Genomic DNA, 16,929 nt, shown 5'->3' on the forward strand with positions numbered 1-16,929 from the left:
AGGTGACGGCGGACAAATGACGCCTGCCACTGACTGTGTGTATACCCAAACCCCACAGAGGTCAAGCCTGAGGGAGGGTGGCATACCGTGGGTATGTTTTCACAAAGCCAGAATACCGATCTAAGGTTCACTGTTAATAGAGACCCCTAAAACTGTGGGGGTTTTCTAACACATTTTTAGGACTCAGATGTGGGTTATGACACTAACGATTAACAAAGATAGATGCATTTTTAAAGAAAGTTTTCTTATTCAAAGGGAATTTAATATACTATATAGAATATCATATATGTAATGTAATTCCTTTCTATTGAGAAGAAGTCCCACAATAGAACCCACAAAAGCAAAACTAAGTAGCAGCAGATCTGAGGCTTCAGATCCAAGACAAGCAAAAGCCATAGTGAATGCAAGCCGTATTTAAAGGAGCCTCCCTTACTGTGAGTGAGCTCTGATTGGATTATGACTGTTATGTAATGATCAGCAGATCCGTGAATGAGAAAAGGATCTGACTGACAGCTGAGGCGGGCGAGACTCACGTGTCCTGCATAAACTAACGCTATAAGCTTAATTTCTATGCCAAGTTCTATGTAAAGCTGAGATTAACCACTTAGACCCTATATACTTCAATGGCCAGGGTGCCACAAGGGTTTACTCATCCCTCCTTCTTTCCTCTCCACACCAAATCTACAACCGATCTATAGGGTCACAACACATTACGCTGCGGCGCATTGTTGCCATGTATTTTAGTTGTATGTTTGCCTGTTAAGACATGCCCAGAATTATAGGGACGCTGAAGTTCATGACCATTCGTTTCCGTATTGTTCTTGTGGCTTCTTGTCTTGTTCTGAGTCACTGACCGTTACAGAACATTGACTCAAAAGAGAGGCATTACCCGGGCAGCAGAGAATGTTACCCGTGAGTATTCTAACTGTGAACGAATTGGCTTAAACTATCCACTTAATCCCATGCCAATGCAGTATGCTGCCATATAATTGGAGTACAACCAATCAAAGGGTCCAATTTTACACATGAGTAGCTGCTAATGTGAGATTGGCAATGCAGTAATCACTGAAGTGACAGAACAGACAAACCCCAGAAGTTTTATAATCTTGTTGATATAAACTTTTGAAGTTTATATACTAAAATTAAGCCTTTGAAGTTCATTCGTACATGCAGGACATACAGTAAGAGGACAGCCTTGCTGCAATTGTATAAAGTAAAGCTTTGGGGTCATCAATTAGATAAGAATGCATTGCATTGAAGTTTTCCTAATGTTCTACATCTTTGAGCGGTGCTCCTGGAAGAAGCAAAACTCTAACATCTGGCTTTGTCTGTTTGTCCAAAGTTTGTTGTACGCCCAGAGTCACATTTTGGCCTACATGGGGCCTACATCTTAGCACAAAGCACCCAAAGTTTGTTGTACGCTTAATGAAAGGTGAGCTACCAGGGTGCCCCGTGATTTCCCAATGACAACTTCTTCTTAAAAGGAGTAGTTCACCCCCAAAATGACTTTTTTTCTATTGATTACTCACGCCATGGGCACTTGAGTTCAACTACTCCTTTAAGATGCAAGATTTTGTACAACACCATACAACAATAACGCACCATTCACTTTAATACAACAAATAGCGGTATCATCATGGAAACTCGACGGCCTCATTTCAGTTTGGTACAAAGCCACACAGAACCCTTGTATCCTTAATCATAATGAAGAAGCGTCTCTCGGGTATAGTTATACTCCGCTGAACATGTGCCACGCTGGATAGAGAACATTCACTCGTCTCAGCATCATGGCTTGGCTAAGCTCTCACCAGGGAGCAATGATCACAGACAGAGCAGCCACTATTGGGAAGCCAGGGGACTTTTCTTCCCCCTCCCATCCAAAGTGTTCTGGCGAGACAGCACCAGTCGGGTGTGACGAATTGACCTGGTGGATATTGTGGTAGAGAGAGAGCCAGGGCTGATGCAAGGGAACGTCTCCAAACAATCGTGCCACCTTCTGTTGCGGCCGACCATCGAAAGCAATCTTACTCCATTCTTCCATTTGCAGTCTTCTAACAAATTATGTCTAGGACAAAGAAGACCACACACAGACACACAAGATGCTAGTATCATGGTGTGTGTGTGTGTGTGTGTGTGTGTGTGTGTGTGTGTGTGTGTGTGTGTGTGTGTGTGTGTGTGTGTGTGTGTGTGTTTGTGTGTGTGTGCGCGCGTGCGTGTGTGTGTGTGAGGGGGGCTCACACATGCCTGTGAGCGAGCCACGCACACTCCCGTGTGTTTCTAACGGGCCCTTGGCATCGGTGTAATTAGACAACAGCGGTCCAGAACCGGCTCGTGCATTACCTTCAAACGAGGACAGCTAGGGGTTTCAAAGGCAACAATTTCGCTTTTTGGTATATCAAATTATTGGCCAGCCGGTGGCCCTGGCAACGCCGCGGCCAGAAGTGATGTGGGCAGAGGAGCGCCTGGCAGAGATGCCCCAATTATCTGTCATACGCTTGAAAAGGCTGCAGATACAGGAAGCCACAAAACTAATTTATCCCAACCCCCTGCCCCCTCCTCCCTCCCTCCCTCCGTCTCTCTCTCTCTCTCTCTCTCTCTCTCTCTCTCTCTCTCTCTCTCTCTCTCTCTCTCTCTCTCTCTCTCTCTCTCTCTCTCTCTCTCTCTCTCTCTCTCTCTCTCTCTCTCTCTCTCTCTCTCTCTCTCTCTCTCTCTCTCTCGCATGCCCCCTCTCATTCCAAACAAAGTGGGACCACTTTCGCTACCCTGTAACTTGGAAGCACAAGGACAAATTCCTGCCCTTGGGAATGTGTGCTGAAAGCGGGGGCGATATGCCTGCCCCAGCCCCTTTCTTGAGAGAGTGGGGGACAGTCTCCTATCTAGAGGGGTGGGGTGGGCTTACAGTTGGGGACGGGGGGCAAATGGGGGAGGCGGAAGGACGGAGGGGAGGTGGGGGTCAAGCGGAGATGAACAAGAGAGGGCAGCTGCTGCCTTTTCATCACGCTGGTGGTATGGGGGCGAGGTATGGGTGACAGAAGCACGGGGAGAGGGGTGTGATGTCGTCGGGAGCGGGGGGACAGTTGGGGGGGGGGGGGGGGGTGGGTGAGCAAATAGAGTGAGAATGACAGAGAGAGACAGGAGAGGGAAACGTGACAGGAAGGAGACAAAGGATGAATATATTATAAATATATGAAAAAGCTAAAAGCGTGGCTTGTAGAGCAAGCAGCAGGTGGCATTGGGCCCCGGAACAGTGGTGGCAACTCCAGTACTTGAGTCAAAGTATAGATACTCCTGTCCTGGTCAAATATTACTCCACTACACGTGAAAGTTAATCAGTCAAATTTGTACTTGAGTTAAAGTACAAAATTCCAAAGCAGAAACGATTAAAAAAATACAATATTTGTCTTGTCTTGAAATGTAGTGGAGTTGAAGTCCTAAGTATCCAGAAATATGTATACGTTACTGTCCACCAGGAGGTTGGACATGTTCTCAGCGTGGCCCCCGCGTGTCTCTCTCTCCATGCGCACCGAAGGCAGGGCGAGCCGGGGTCCCCCCTCGACCGCAACAGGTGCCAGTGGGGTGGGGGGGGACGCCAGTGAGAGTTATGGGGGAATGAGAGAGATCTATAGCGATTGGCTATATGTACAAGGACGGACTGTTTTGGAACAGGAGCCTCTTCTCATGTCCTCTCCTATCATCTCTCTGGCCCTCCACGCATCCGCTGAGGCATCACTCAGTTCGGGCCCCTTCAGCACCTGTCCGGCCCCGCTGCCTTCCTGAGAGCCGTCAACTACAGCCATTTCACCACTGACAGACTAATGGGCCCCCGGTGGACCACAAGACTCCATAGACACACACACACACACACGCTCGCTCACACTCTCACACACACACACACACACACACACGACACGAGAGGCATACATGGGACATACCGACAGCAGCATGGACAGGAGGACCAAGTGAGGAAGATGGGGAAATGTAAACGAAGAAGGAAGGTGGACAGGGAGAAAGGGCAAAGGCATCATTTCTGAACAAACTAGAAGGTGACCAAAACCACCAATCAAATCAGCCAGTCAAACGAAGCTATGGGTAAATTGCACGAAAATAGGGTTGCAAGTTTTGTAACTTGCATCATGATGTGTTGTGAATTTGAAGAGTTTTGAAACATTTTGAAAGTTTTTGAAAATCTTGCCTAATTTTGCCTAATTCACACATTTTTGGGGACGATTTCATGTCACGATTATTGAGACCAGAAATCGCAATTTACGTTATTATTGCGATAATGAAAATATCCTCAACATCCATTATTCTGGGGCGGAACATTTGAAAAAAAGACAGTTTTAAAATTAGGGTTTAAATGGTACCGGAAATATGCAGCTCAGAAAATAAAAGGTGAATTGATCCCAGTGTATGACGGAGGATAATTTCACGATAAATTTAAATCTCCACGATACGATTATTGTGAGTTTTTATTATCACGCTAAACGATAATTACGATTATCGTCGCATCCATAATCCACATGAGAACGGCATGGCTTTGGGTCTGGCTTTAGTATAATATGGTGAAACTAAATGTTTTTCTCTTTCTGCAGGTATTTACTCTCAAACGTAGGTCTCTTGTATGAGATTTCTTTCCCCCTAACACAAAGACATAGCTGGTAAAAAGCCACAAGGTTCTCTCTTTGGTTTTTCTGATATTTCATTTTCATGTCTGCTTCCCTGACCTCAATGTAAATAGTTCATATTTCTTTTACTTTTCTTTTCCTTTTATGTTTGTGTGTATTTGGTTAAAAAAAAGGAAAATGGATGGTAATTTAGGAAGTTTAATTCTGAATCAAAATCATCCTCTACCAATGTTATACATGTGTATATATAGATGGAATTGTGTGACAGGATGTACATACTTTTCCCTAAATAAAAAATTGCAAAAAAAAAAAGAGAACGGCATGGCTTCAATGTGGATCTCGGACTTCATGTGGCCAGTAGGGTTGGGACTCGTTAGGATTTTAACGATTCCGAGTCCTTAGCGATTCCCTCTTAACGATTCCGGTTCCTAACGGTTCTCTTAACGGTTCCAATATATATATTTTTTCATATTTTCTATCATCCATTATACAATTACATAATACACACAACTTAAACCATGGAAAATCAGCTTTATTAAATTACTGCACCCATTTCACTTGGCTTGAACACTGTTCGGTTAGGTAGTCTGGCTGTATGCATGAGTCCAACATGTTTTTTTTTATGATTTTTTTCCCTAAATAAAACATGAACGATTGAGACCATTTAACAGTAGTTGTTTACATAAGCCTAATGGGCGTTCAAACAGTAGTTAGCAGTGATGTTAATAGGTTTTCAATGTAATGGGTCCCGGGTCCCAGAAAAGTTTTATGAGTCCTCAATAAAATGTGTTTGAGCGCTGTGAGCTTGTAGATCGGCTATTTTCAAAATGTTTGCCTATTTCTTATATTTATTTTACAATATGGCTTAGTTTGAACTTAGAACTAGGATTTCTAAATACACTAGGCCTACAGATACCCATTTAATTATATTTATATCACTGGGACCCCAATTTATATTAAATGTTAAAATATTAGAGTAAAAATGGAACAGGTCCATTTGGTTCCATTTATTCACTGAGTTACAGACCCATAAAGTTTCCAAAAGATTCCCTTTTACTTTGCTTATTAGCAATATAAAACGTTTTTATATTCAGCAAAATGTCAGTAATGGTATTGTCTGCCTCTCATTATTGTCAAGGAAGAAAGTACTGTATGTCGCTGCCTTGCTTAAGTTTCATCAAGGCAAAAAAAAGCACCCTAAGACACACACCAAAGGTTTCACTTCACATGTGTGCGGGGGACGAGGAGGGGGAGCCACCGTTGCACAGAAGTTACTTTCACTTTCAGCTTAGGACAAATGGCAGCTTTTAATCAATGCACAAGGATTTAAGGACAGACACCACGGTTTGATTTGATCATTGCACAGTCAATTATGAAGGGATTTCAAAAATTAAAACGTCTCCATATTGCTTGGGAAGTCTACTTTGCAGAAAATCGCGGCCTTTGCGATTCGCTAATCGCTAGTGTTTTTCTTTTACCGCGATGCGGTGATGAGACCCGTTAAGAGAATCGGACCGTCAAAAATGATTGACCCGGTTCTGGACCCGCTATCATGGTCCCAACCCTAGTGGCCAGCCTGTCACGACAGTTATACATCCATCCATATCAGTGACGTATGACTCCAGATTTACAAGGTTTCAACCCGATAAGACAGGAGCCCCACTGACTTTTCAATGAATTAAAGTTGAATAAATAATTCAAAATGTATGAAACATCATTGCAGGTACTTCTGGGCCCTACTGGCAGTGTGCACAAGACCTTGGGGGCTGATCAGTCGAGCAGTTTGCGAGATCAGTTACTTTCGCCGAGGGACACGGCCGTACAATGAGGTGTGACTTGGCCCTTACCCGTGCCGGTGAGACCCCCGGGAGCGTCCGGAATAGTAGGAATACCCCGAGTAGGTGGACTCCGTGTCCATGGCGTTGTGTCCGTGCCCAGGCAACTGGCCTGGGGCTACAGAGAGGTTGCTAGGCTTGACCGCCGGCAGGCGCAGCGGAACCTTGTGGGCGGTCTTATCGGGCAAGAGGCGATTGATTGGCTCGTTCAGGAGATTGACACAGGCGGCGGGCTGTCGGGGGTCAATCTTGGAAGCAACCCTGGGGGCTCCGTGCTAGGAAACGTCAACCTTGAATGAGAAAGACAAGAGAGGAGAGAGAAATTTAATCCAAGGGTAGGAATTGTCTGGGAAAGTTGCCCATGTTTCACTGGTACACAGCGAAGAGCGGCCAACTCCAAAATGAGGTGGATTCTTGATGTGGAATCAAAAGTTTAACAGGGTTATCTGACACAACAGGCAAGTACACAACAGTCAGTGCCCTGCAGCACATCAATATGTGGAAGAAGTGGGGCTAAGTTCAAAATACAGTACATGCTAGCAAGGTGTGCAATCACCTCCCACTCAAACATTCCTGTTTAGATCACTGAACCAAACCTAAATATCTAGTCAAGATGATAGTTATGTCAACTTTCATGCATTTGACTGAGTCTCCTGTCAATGGACGGTACGAACTTTAGAAATGAATTGTTAACAGGTAATAGACGGGTAGCGATGCTAATCACGATTTACCGTAAGTTGAACCCTCTTGAAGTAATACTTAATTGACCAGGGTCGGCTCTGTAATTGGTCCCCCTCCCCTCTACACCAAATCTTTCACCAATAACAACAAATCTACAAGCTCACAAAGTTTTGCGATCTCTTAGGAACATTTTGGGGCAAATGTTCCCTTAGAATAGGGATGGTAGGGTTAAGAGTAACCCAGAGGGTAAGAGTAACCCAGGAGAATCTGACAGCAAGAACCTGCAGCTATTCTATGCTTTTCAAGCACAGCTACAGTTGAGTGCTTCCGATATATAAAAAAGAAAAGAAAGACAATTGGCTGACAACTGATATTCAGTTAAAATCTGACACACAGCAAACGATTTTCACCTGACATTGGAGAGCTTTGTGGTAAGATGTCAGTGAAGATAAGATTCCTTTTACAAGCAACCCCTCAGAATAACATTTCTGAGTATGTAGCTAAGGGCAAAATAAAATCAGAATTTCACAGAGCTGTTCCAAACAATTACTTCAAACTAGCTGGACTGAAATGACTTGTAGGCTAACTGGGGTATACATTTGTTACATGTATTGATACTGTACATCTAGTAGGGTCTGATTCACTCAAGGCAGCCCAAAATGTTTTGCCTTGTAAAGCATTAACACAGGATAGGTACAGGTAAGAGTTGACATACAAGTAAGATTACAAATGTAATACGTTTTAATTTGTTCTGCATTTGTTCCCAGTTAAGATAATGTATGTTCTAAAAGAAATATAAGCAGCACAAGTAGTAAAATGTACAATCTATCACCAGTAATTACAGTACATATAATATTGCCTATGAATGAATATAAAATGATACATTATACAGTATGTAGAGATTATCGGCAGTGGATGAGAGGCTGATATGATCAATTCAAGTCTAGATCAATAACAGTCTGTCCAAAAATAGTGTGCGTGCCTCAACAATTCTGATCGGACGGTTTATGTCAGCTATTCCAATTGGACGTCTACATAAAGGCATCCCCTAGGTTCTCTCCTAAAGTCCCAAAACCTTACCTCATTTCACTCCTTCACCTCCCCCTTCCAGATCTCTAGCCTAGTATTATCTCCCGGGAGCCATCAAATCACCTCCCCTCTCCTCCCCTTTTAGGGGGAGGGGCCAGGGGGGCTGGCAGAGGTTTGTGCATAACAGTGTGCCTTAAACCGGAATTATACTTAAGTTGCGCGCCAGTGCCGCGCAACAGAAATAGACGATGTACAAGCTCACAACGTGCCGCATCAGCGAAGCGATGTGAGCTTGTAAATTGGCCATTTCTGGCGCACTGCACCAGCGTGCGAGCTGTGCGACCCAAGTACAAATCAGGCATCTGCTGAGCCGTTTGGCCCTGGTGCAGCATTCCTATCTGCTGGCATCACCACCCAGCCATAAACTGCTACAGGTGAAACATCTTCTCCACACGCAGCAGCATCCATCAACAAATGACAGCAAACCACACAAGCTTACACAGAACAAAACAACAAGCAACACTTCCCCCCCAAAAAAAGCTCTAGGTCAGGGGTCTTCAACGTTTTCAGGTCAAGGACCCCTTAGCTGAGAGAGAGATGAAGCAGGGACCCCCTCTACACATTGTATAAATGTGTGATGCAGATTTTCATCGATTTCATAGATGGATTCAATAGACTTGTATGCCAGCACTGTCATCAGTCTATGTTGGATTCATGTTCAGTTGGATTCATTTTTGTCTAAAGTTCTCCTCGGAATAGGGATGCGAGGGTTCAAGTTGTTAATTTAAAATAATTATCCTATCACACAAGGATTTGGTGGCCCCCCTGTAGTAACCCTAAGGACCCCTAGGGGTCCCGGATCCCCTGTTGAAGACCCCTGCTCTAGGTTATAACTAGAGCCTGACCGATGCTCAGGTTTGGTGTACGATGCCGACCTACACGTCATAAAGCGCAAAATAAATTCTAAACAATTTGAAAACTATTTGATTAATGTTCCCATAAATAGAAAATGCATCAAATTAAGCTCACAACGCATCTTAATGCATTGGGAGCATTCAAGATGTTTGACTGATGTCATCAAATAATAGCTGAGTCCTTAGTACTAGTGTCATCTGGTACTTACAATAACATGAAAAAGACATGCTTTCTATAGGCTATTGCAAATATACTGTAATTGTTAGGGAGTACATCTGCATACTTGTAAAGACTAGATTTACAGTACAATAAGCAACAATAGAACTATCCAACCGTACAGTTTGTTTCTGCACCACTGGTCTCTTCAAACATTCTCACTTTTCCTGATCGCACACGGAAGCCACTCTTCCCTTTGTCTAATATAATATATGCCATTTGGCGAACACTTTCATGCAACGCGCCCCGCAGCAGGCAACTGCGATTGCATTAATTACCGGCGCAGTCAATATATTCGTTCATCTCTCGTACGTGTTTCTCCAGGAGGTCTCGATGGACCTGCATGAAGTCATTTTCTAGGCACGGCCTCAAACAGAGCTGCATTCTTTTCCCAAGAGGATCAATGTGCAGTGGGGGGGAAAAAAGGGGGGGGGAAAAATCTAAAGTGCTGAGGGCTGCGTCTGCAGATTCAAAGTCAACTCAAGCATCAAGTGGATTGCGATATCAAAGGCTCCGTAAAGGCCTCCACCCATCCTGGAACTAATTCCATATGTAGTCCCTCCAGCAGGTGGAAGGTTTTTAGCGTCTACTTTAAAAGGAGACATAGAATGATAAGGACCCTTAATTGGGTGCCCTTGATTTGAGTAAATGGGAGAAGATGGTTTGCAGTTGGTCTCTTTATGACCAAGAATGAATGGAATGGCGGGGAGAGCAGGGCTGTCACGATCAGGACATCTTAGTAGACGATTAAAGCCCATTACTGAAATATTCAAAGAAAGGACAGACACAGACCGGTACCAATTATCAAAGTGTATGTACTATGGCCAAAACAGGCTGGCCACTTTCAAACATTTGCGAAAATAGCAGATCTACAAGCATCACAGACCAGTGGCTCTCAAACATTTATATGTGTGAAGGATTCCAAAATTGTGTGTGATCGATATATTATTATTAAACAACAACACCTTCTTATTCCCATATGAGATACAATAATCCATCACACAGAAATAAGACAGGAGAGTGATCAGAGTGAGAATGGTATGTTTACTATGGAGAGAGAGTATTCAAGACAGGTACAGTACAGAATAATCAATGGTTCGTGCTCTCTCTGACAAATTATGTTTTGACATGAGTATAAGTATGGTCATTTCATCAGTCAATGGATGACGTTTCAACACAAGACAAAGAGTCCATATACAGGGTTCCTGGGAGGAGAGATGTCCTTGCTCGTGTCTGGATGACACTGAGCCTTATAAACCAAAACAATTCTCATTGTTTTCGGTACAGGCTCCAGGCAGTTGATAAGGTCTGATTTCAACCAGACGGAGACCTTGTGTTGTACTGTACATGACATTTTATGACACAGTCACTGTGCCTTCAACTTCAGGTGGTCATCAATATGTATTGATAAAAAGATGATATGAACCATAACAAAATACCTATCAATTCCACCGGCTGGTTAATATTGATCTTTTTATCAAATAGATCAACAAAAGAAAACAAAATAGGCACACAGTGGGATGAAAAATGGTTAGGGTTAGGGTTAGGGTTAAAACATTTCTTCAATAGTAAAAGGACTGTAATTATCGTTAGGGTTAGAGTTGACATGACATTAATGACAAAAATGTTATCATGTTTACACATAAATGAAATAACCCCTTGTAATCAGATTGATACGTCAAGATTAGTTGATCAGTCTTCCCCTGCAACCTGTCAGGACAGAATAAAAATAAAAAGGGGTCCATAAGTCCATGATATGATGAGGGCTAGAGACAGAGCAAAGTCCAGGGATCGAGTTGAGGTTTTGTTGGAGATGGGTTGTAGATGGGCGGAGACGGGTCGGAGATGGGTTGTAGAAGGGCGGAGACGGGTCGGAGATGGGCGGAGACGGGTCGAAGAGTGGAAGAGGGTTCTTTAGGTGGGTTTCAGACAGCTCCTATGGACAGAAGCTTGCGGCAGTTCACTAATATCGATACAATGGATTCTTCAGTCATAATTATAGCGGCTTAATTCTTCGACAGTGCGATTTCAGAATACTCACAGGCCCGGGAGGCTGCAATAGCCCCCCGCTGTGATGATGGCGCGTTCGCACTGCCCTCTGGCCTCTGGTGGTTCCTTGGCACCGCCTGGCGTCCATCGGGCCTAGAGGATGACAGTGCTTGGCGGCAGATCACTTGTATTTCAACAATTTACAATCATAATTTCTCCACCTAAATGTTTTTCTTCACAGTGCATTTCCGTTACCCACCGACAACCAGAGCATAGCTCTGGTCCTGCGGTTGATTGGCTCGTGCACTGGTGACCCATCGTCTGTTGGTGGTGCCCCTTTTCACTCTCCGCCCTCTGTATTTTTTCCTCCGCTGTGGTGTTGTCATGGTTAGCCCTTATAGGTGTTGAGTGGCTGTAAGCCGTTCTGATAGTCTGTTTGTGTTGGGCAGAAGGATTAATGCACACAACACAAACATACTCAAAACATACAAAGTTTTAAAATCAAAAGTTTCAAAATCAAAATTAAACGTTAAACAATGAAAATCAAAGCCTAATCCAAACAATCAAGCATACTCCCCCCTCTTGACACAAGGTGTGGCAAAAATGATGTTGTTGATGTTTGGGGCTAAATGGTTAAAATAATAAAAATAAAAATACATTTTCAGACCACAGATTTATAATCTGTTCACAGTTCTTCAATTATCCTCAAAACTTTCAAAACAAATTAAAAATGACTTAAAATCATAAAATAGTTAAATCAGTGTCAAATGTTTCTTAATAGGCCTACCAGTAAGTCACCCAAAGAGGACCTGGGAACAGGAAGTTCCACAATCAGAATGTTGATGAAATCAGTAGAAAGGAAGACAAAACATATCTAACACTTTCTCACACATACCCGCCATGGCCATGGCACACAGTCACACGCACGCTCACGCACGCAGAGGCAGAGAGGGAGTAAAGTGTCCGAGCCTCTTCTGTAACATAGGCACTGTATGAACAGGGCCCCTTTGACATCAGAACACAGACAGAAGGTTTAAATACAAATAAAAGATAATAATAACAAAATAAATAAAATATAATTAAATGGACACCAGCCCCTAGGGAAGCAAAAAACAAAATGAACGGCTCCACCGGACATGGTGCCCCTTTCTCAACAACGTTTCATGGCACACAGTCACACGCACACAGTCACACGCACGCTCACGCACGCAGAGGCAGAGAGGGAGTAAAGTGTCCGAGCCTCTTCTGTAACATAGGCACTGTATGAACAGGGCCCCTTTGACATCAGAACACAGACAGAAGGTTTAAATACAAATAAAAGATAATAATAACAAAATAAATAAAATATAATTAAATGGACACCAGCCCCTAGGGAAGCAAAAAACAAAATGAACGGCTCCACCGGACATGGTGCCCCTTTCTCAACAAGACAGGAGGACAGAGAAAAACGGACAAAATCAAATGTAAATAAAACATGAGGTCAAATCCGTCCAGTCCAACCAAAATAAATAAACCTGTCATAAACCTGGAAAAACAAAACAAAATTAAATGAACAGTTGACATGAATTTATATAGTTACTGTAAGACATGATGTAATATCATGTCAAGTGGTCACCTCATGGGCTGGGTTGACCTTAATCAGTGGACAGAACACAACTGAGTTGTTGACATGATGGTGAATCTTGTTGTTGACAGCTCTTGCCGTCACCCCATGAGGATAAAGATTGTTTACTGAAATATGGTTTACCAGTGAAATATCAGACACTTGTTGCAGTGTCAAGGCTGTCGGAATCACAATGTTAGAATACCAGGATGTGTTATTAAGGAACATAGAGTGGCAAACATCCCTTTTAGGAGAAACACATAGAAACAGATTCACACAATAAGACCCATTTTGAGAGAAACAGTATGTAACAAGTCACTTGAAGTTTATAACGATCCCCACAGTTTCTCCAAATAAAATAAAACATAGGCAGAGCTAGCGCAAGCAGCAAGCGTTAAGCAGCAAGCCTAAATGCGAGCCAGCGACTCACACATACCGTACAGTACTGCACGGCCGGACAAACACACATGCACCACTGCTCATGTTCATACTGGGTTTGATTTTTCCCTTTTCTTTCACAAGGTTATCACCAGGGGAGAAAAATAGGATTAAAACACACATACATACAGTACATGTATCCATGTAGACAATTTCTCATACATTTACACACATGGGTCAGTCAGTTTAGAGGTCATCATTCAGAAGGGGGCTTCTTAGTTCTCAACACCTCAGCTGGCCTGAGATGGAATTAAAAATAATAATAAGACTAAAACAAAGACATGTAAGCATAAAGCATGAAGATTTCCGTCAGAACGTTCTGTTCTGGAACATAAAGGAAATCTACCAATTAAAATAACCACGCTATTTCTTATGTGATTAAGTAGCTGGAAACAGCTATTATTAATAAAATAACCACGCGATTTGTTATGTGATTAAGTGGCTGGGTTATGCACTGGCCAAGAGATTCTCCCTTCAGAACAATTGCTTTTGTTCTGGGTACACTAAACGAAATCTTGTAAAGATTTCCTTCAGGACAGAAATAACTTTCGTCCTGGCAACACTAAACTGGAGTCTCGTGCTAAATAACACCAACTAATAATATGGACAAGCATGAATCTGTGACCAACAGTCTGCCATGTCCTCAGAACAGGAAACCGCAGTCCCTATTCTGTTACTCAAACGTGCAACGAAAAGCGATAAAACAATAGACTACAAAACATTAAACAATAAAAACGCAGCTGTGTTAAGAGCTAGCTAGACTCTTAAGACAGCAGGTATAAATCTTTAAGTACTGGACACCTCTGTGATTTACAGTCCAAAAAGGCATGAATAGCCTACAATGAAAACTGAGAAATAGATTTAGAAAGTTAAGGTGTACAAAACCAACTTCAAAGACTTAAGAAGAATAACGCGACCGATTTAATGTCTGTTTTTAACAGGGCCGCAGATAAAAAGTAATTTGTAAGGCAAACCGGAACGACGAAACAACGGAATTTGGAACACATTATTTAGGACACAGGGGCCTCATGGACAAGGTTAAATCATGGATAAAAAATACGATTTATAACAACTTAAGCAAGTTTTTGTCTCATAACTATCGAAGGAAGGGTTATGAGTGTAATGAGAGACATACAGGTTTTCTTTAGTGGACAAAGGCCTGTAGTAGTAGTGAGAGCAGAGAGACTGATAAGAGATAGATTCAGGCTACTCAAGGCAATCTGTTCTGTAGCAAGTTGGATTATTTTGAAAATATTCTAGACAAAGTGTGTGAATTGGGGTTCCTTGTAAATTGATTTAGTGTCTTTATTATTGTGATAATCAATAATGTATAATAATCTAGTATAGTTCACCGGCTGTTATTTCCACTAAATTGTTAGACTTTGAGACTACATTATATGAGCTTGTAGAGCTGCTATTTTCTTTCACATGGCGAGAGAGAGGGAGATAGAGAAAGACAGGAAGTAACAATATTGATTTATTTTAGGTTAATTGAGAGACAGAGAGCATATTAGAGAAAGAGAAGAGTATAAATGTTGAATTGTATAAATTCAACATTTATACAAGTTTTTGTCTCTGAGCAGTGTGTGAGTTGTATTAGGGTACCTGGGTGGTGAATCTTGTTGGCTCTGCTGTCGGCTTGCCCCTTTGCCAATTTGAGTGACATGTATGATAAAACAGTGAGCTCACGTGCCATGGTGGGGAGAAAAAAAATCCTGGGGGTTCCACCGACAGCAGGTCCAATCGTCCAATCGGTCCACTCCTTGAGAAAGTGGAGAAGGAGACATTTTAGTTCTGTCTTAACTTAAATTGTCAGATACATTTTAAACATTTGAATATTATTAGAGGCCTTCATGCCAATTATTTTACCAGAACAGAAATGGTCAAAATACGGTCTAAAAAATAACATATAGCTTCTCACTCTGCTTCGCGACGGCGAGGGGGTGAGAGGCGCAGAGTAAACGGAGCGAATTCGGTACCAAAACAGACAGATAACAAAATAATACTGGACAATTATTGATAAAAATAACATCAACCGTGACCACCGGCGGCTATGTCCAAATTCTTTAGAACCAGGCAAACCCTCTGATTCTGGTAAACAATGTGCAACAAAAAGCAACAAAAAGGTACCGAGAGAAAAAAAATAGTTTCTGTGAAGTTTGAAAATCACAGAAATAACGACCGATAAAATGACCATCTACTGTTATCAGATAAGGGTTAATTTACGACGCGTGTCAAACCAGAACATAATTAGGAGATTTCCGGCTCCTCGACGGAGGGAGAACAATAATTCATCATTAATTCAAAATTCAAAGACACGACACATAATGTTACAGGGGCCAACCGTAAACTATAAAGGATTAATAAGTAATTACAAATGTTATAATTTAAAAGAATGTTATAATGAATGGTGTCTCCTGTCCTACTGTATTTCCCCTATGTTGGGCTGGCGGGGACAATAGCCTATGATAGGATGTGTCCGAGCAATTTATGTGTTAAAACAAGTGAAGGTAAAATAGACTGAGCGATACTAAAACATTATTTAGCCTTGTCCGACTCCCTGAAATATCAAAAATCAAAACAATAATTCAAACTGAGAAGCGACTCATCGCGCACAGATAACTGAAGAAAACAGTATACTTATCTTAAAATATTATTCCGGTCACCAGTGGTGCATAAAGATCCGTCCTCGGACCGTGGAGCATGCAATCAGAAAACCATGTGTCCAGCGGTCCAGTGGCGGATGTCCAAGCAGGGAATGTTATAAAATAAATTGTACTGTTGTCAAAATAATAACCTTGTCTGAAAACACAGTAAACTTCCAAACTCACAGCTGGTTCTTTTATACGTGTTGTAAAACCGACCCACCGGGGGAGAGAAAGTGCACCCACGGTCACTTGTCCATCCATCGGTCGGCCAAGATTACATCTGTATGCGGCGACGTAGGACCATTTTGATTGATATATTATTTGTAAACAACAACACCTTCTTATTCCCATATGAGATACAATAATCCATCACACAGAAATAAGACAGGAGAGTGATCAGAGTGAGAATGGAATGTTTACTATGGAGAGAGAGTATTCAAGACAAAGGTACAACAGAATAATCAATGGTTCGTGCTCTCTCTGACAAATTATGTTTTGACATGAGTATAAGTATGGTCATTTCATCAGTCAATGGATGACGTTTCAACACAAGACAAAGAGTCCATATACAGGGTTCCTGGGAGGAGAGATGTCCTTGCTCGTGTCTGGATGACACTGAGCCTTATAAACCAAAACAATTCTCATTGTTTTCGGTACAGGCTCCAGGCAGTTGATAAGGTCTGATTTCAACCAGACGGAGACCTTGTGTTGTACTGTACATGACATTTTATGACACAGTCACTGTGCCTTCAACTTCAGGTGGTCATCAATATGTATTGATAAAAAGATGATATGAACCATAACAAAATACCTATCAGTGTGCATCACAATGCCTTGCATTGCGAGGCATTGTGGAGCTGGTAGATCAGCCATTTTCGAAATAGCTACTATAAAATAGGGTCAATGTTGTTGATGCTACATTCATGCAGATTAATTGAATACCAAGGACC

The 16,929-nt window shown here is 42.3% G+C and overlaps 1 protein-coding gene across 3 annotated transcripts in view; it reads right to left on the bottom strand.

Annotated features, from left to right (window-relative positions):
• The window catches only part of LOC308280011 (vang-like protein 1), a 107,022-nt gene that overhangs the window by 65,047 nt on the left and 25,046 nt on the right, over nucleotides 1-16,929 (bottom strand). For all 3 annotated transcript variants that reach the window (XM_080720259.1, XM_080720260.1, XM_080720258.1), the window contains exon 2: nucleotides 6,473-6,750. In XM_080720259.1, coding sequence (XP_080576385.1) covers nucleotides 6,473-6,543 — 71 coding nt within the window. In that variant the 5' untranslated portion in view covers nucleotides 6,544-6,750. The remainder of the gene's footprint in view (nucleotides 1-6,472; nucleotides 6,751-16,929) is intronic.

This window comes from Nannobrachium achirus (assembly GCF_963921795.1).
Source record: "Nannobrachium achirus genome assembly, chromosome: 24".
NCBI classification, from domain to species: Eukaryota; Metazoa; Chordata; class Actinopteri; order Myctophiformes; family Myctophidae; genus Nannobrachium; species Nannobrachium achirus.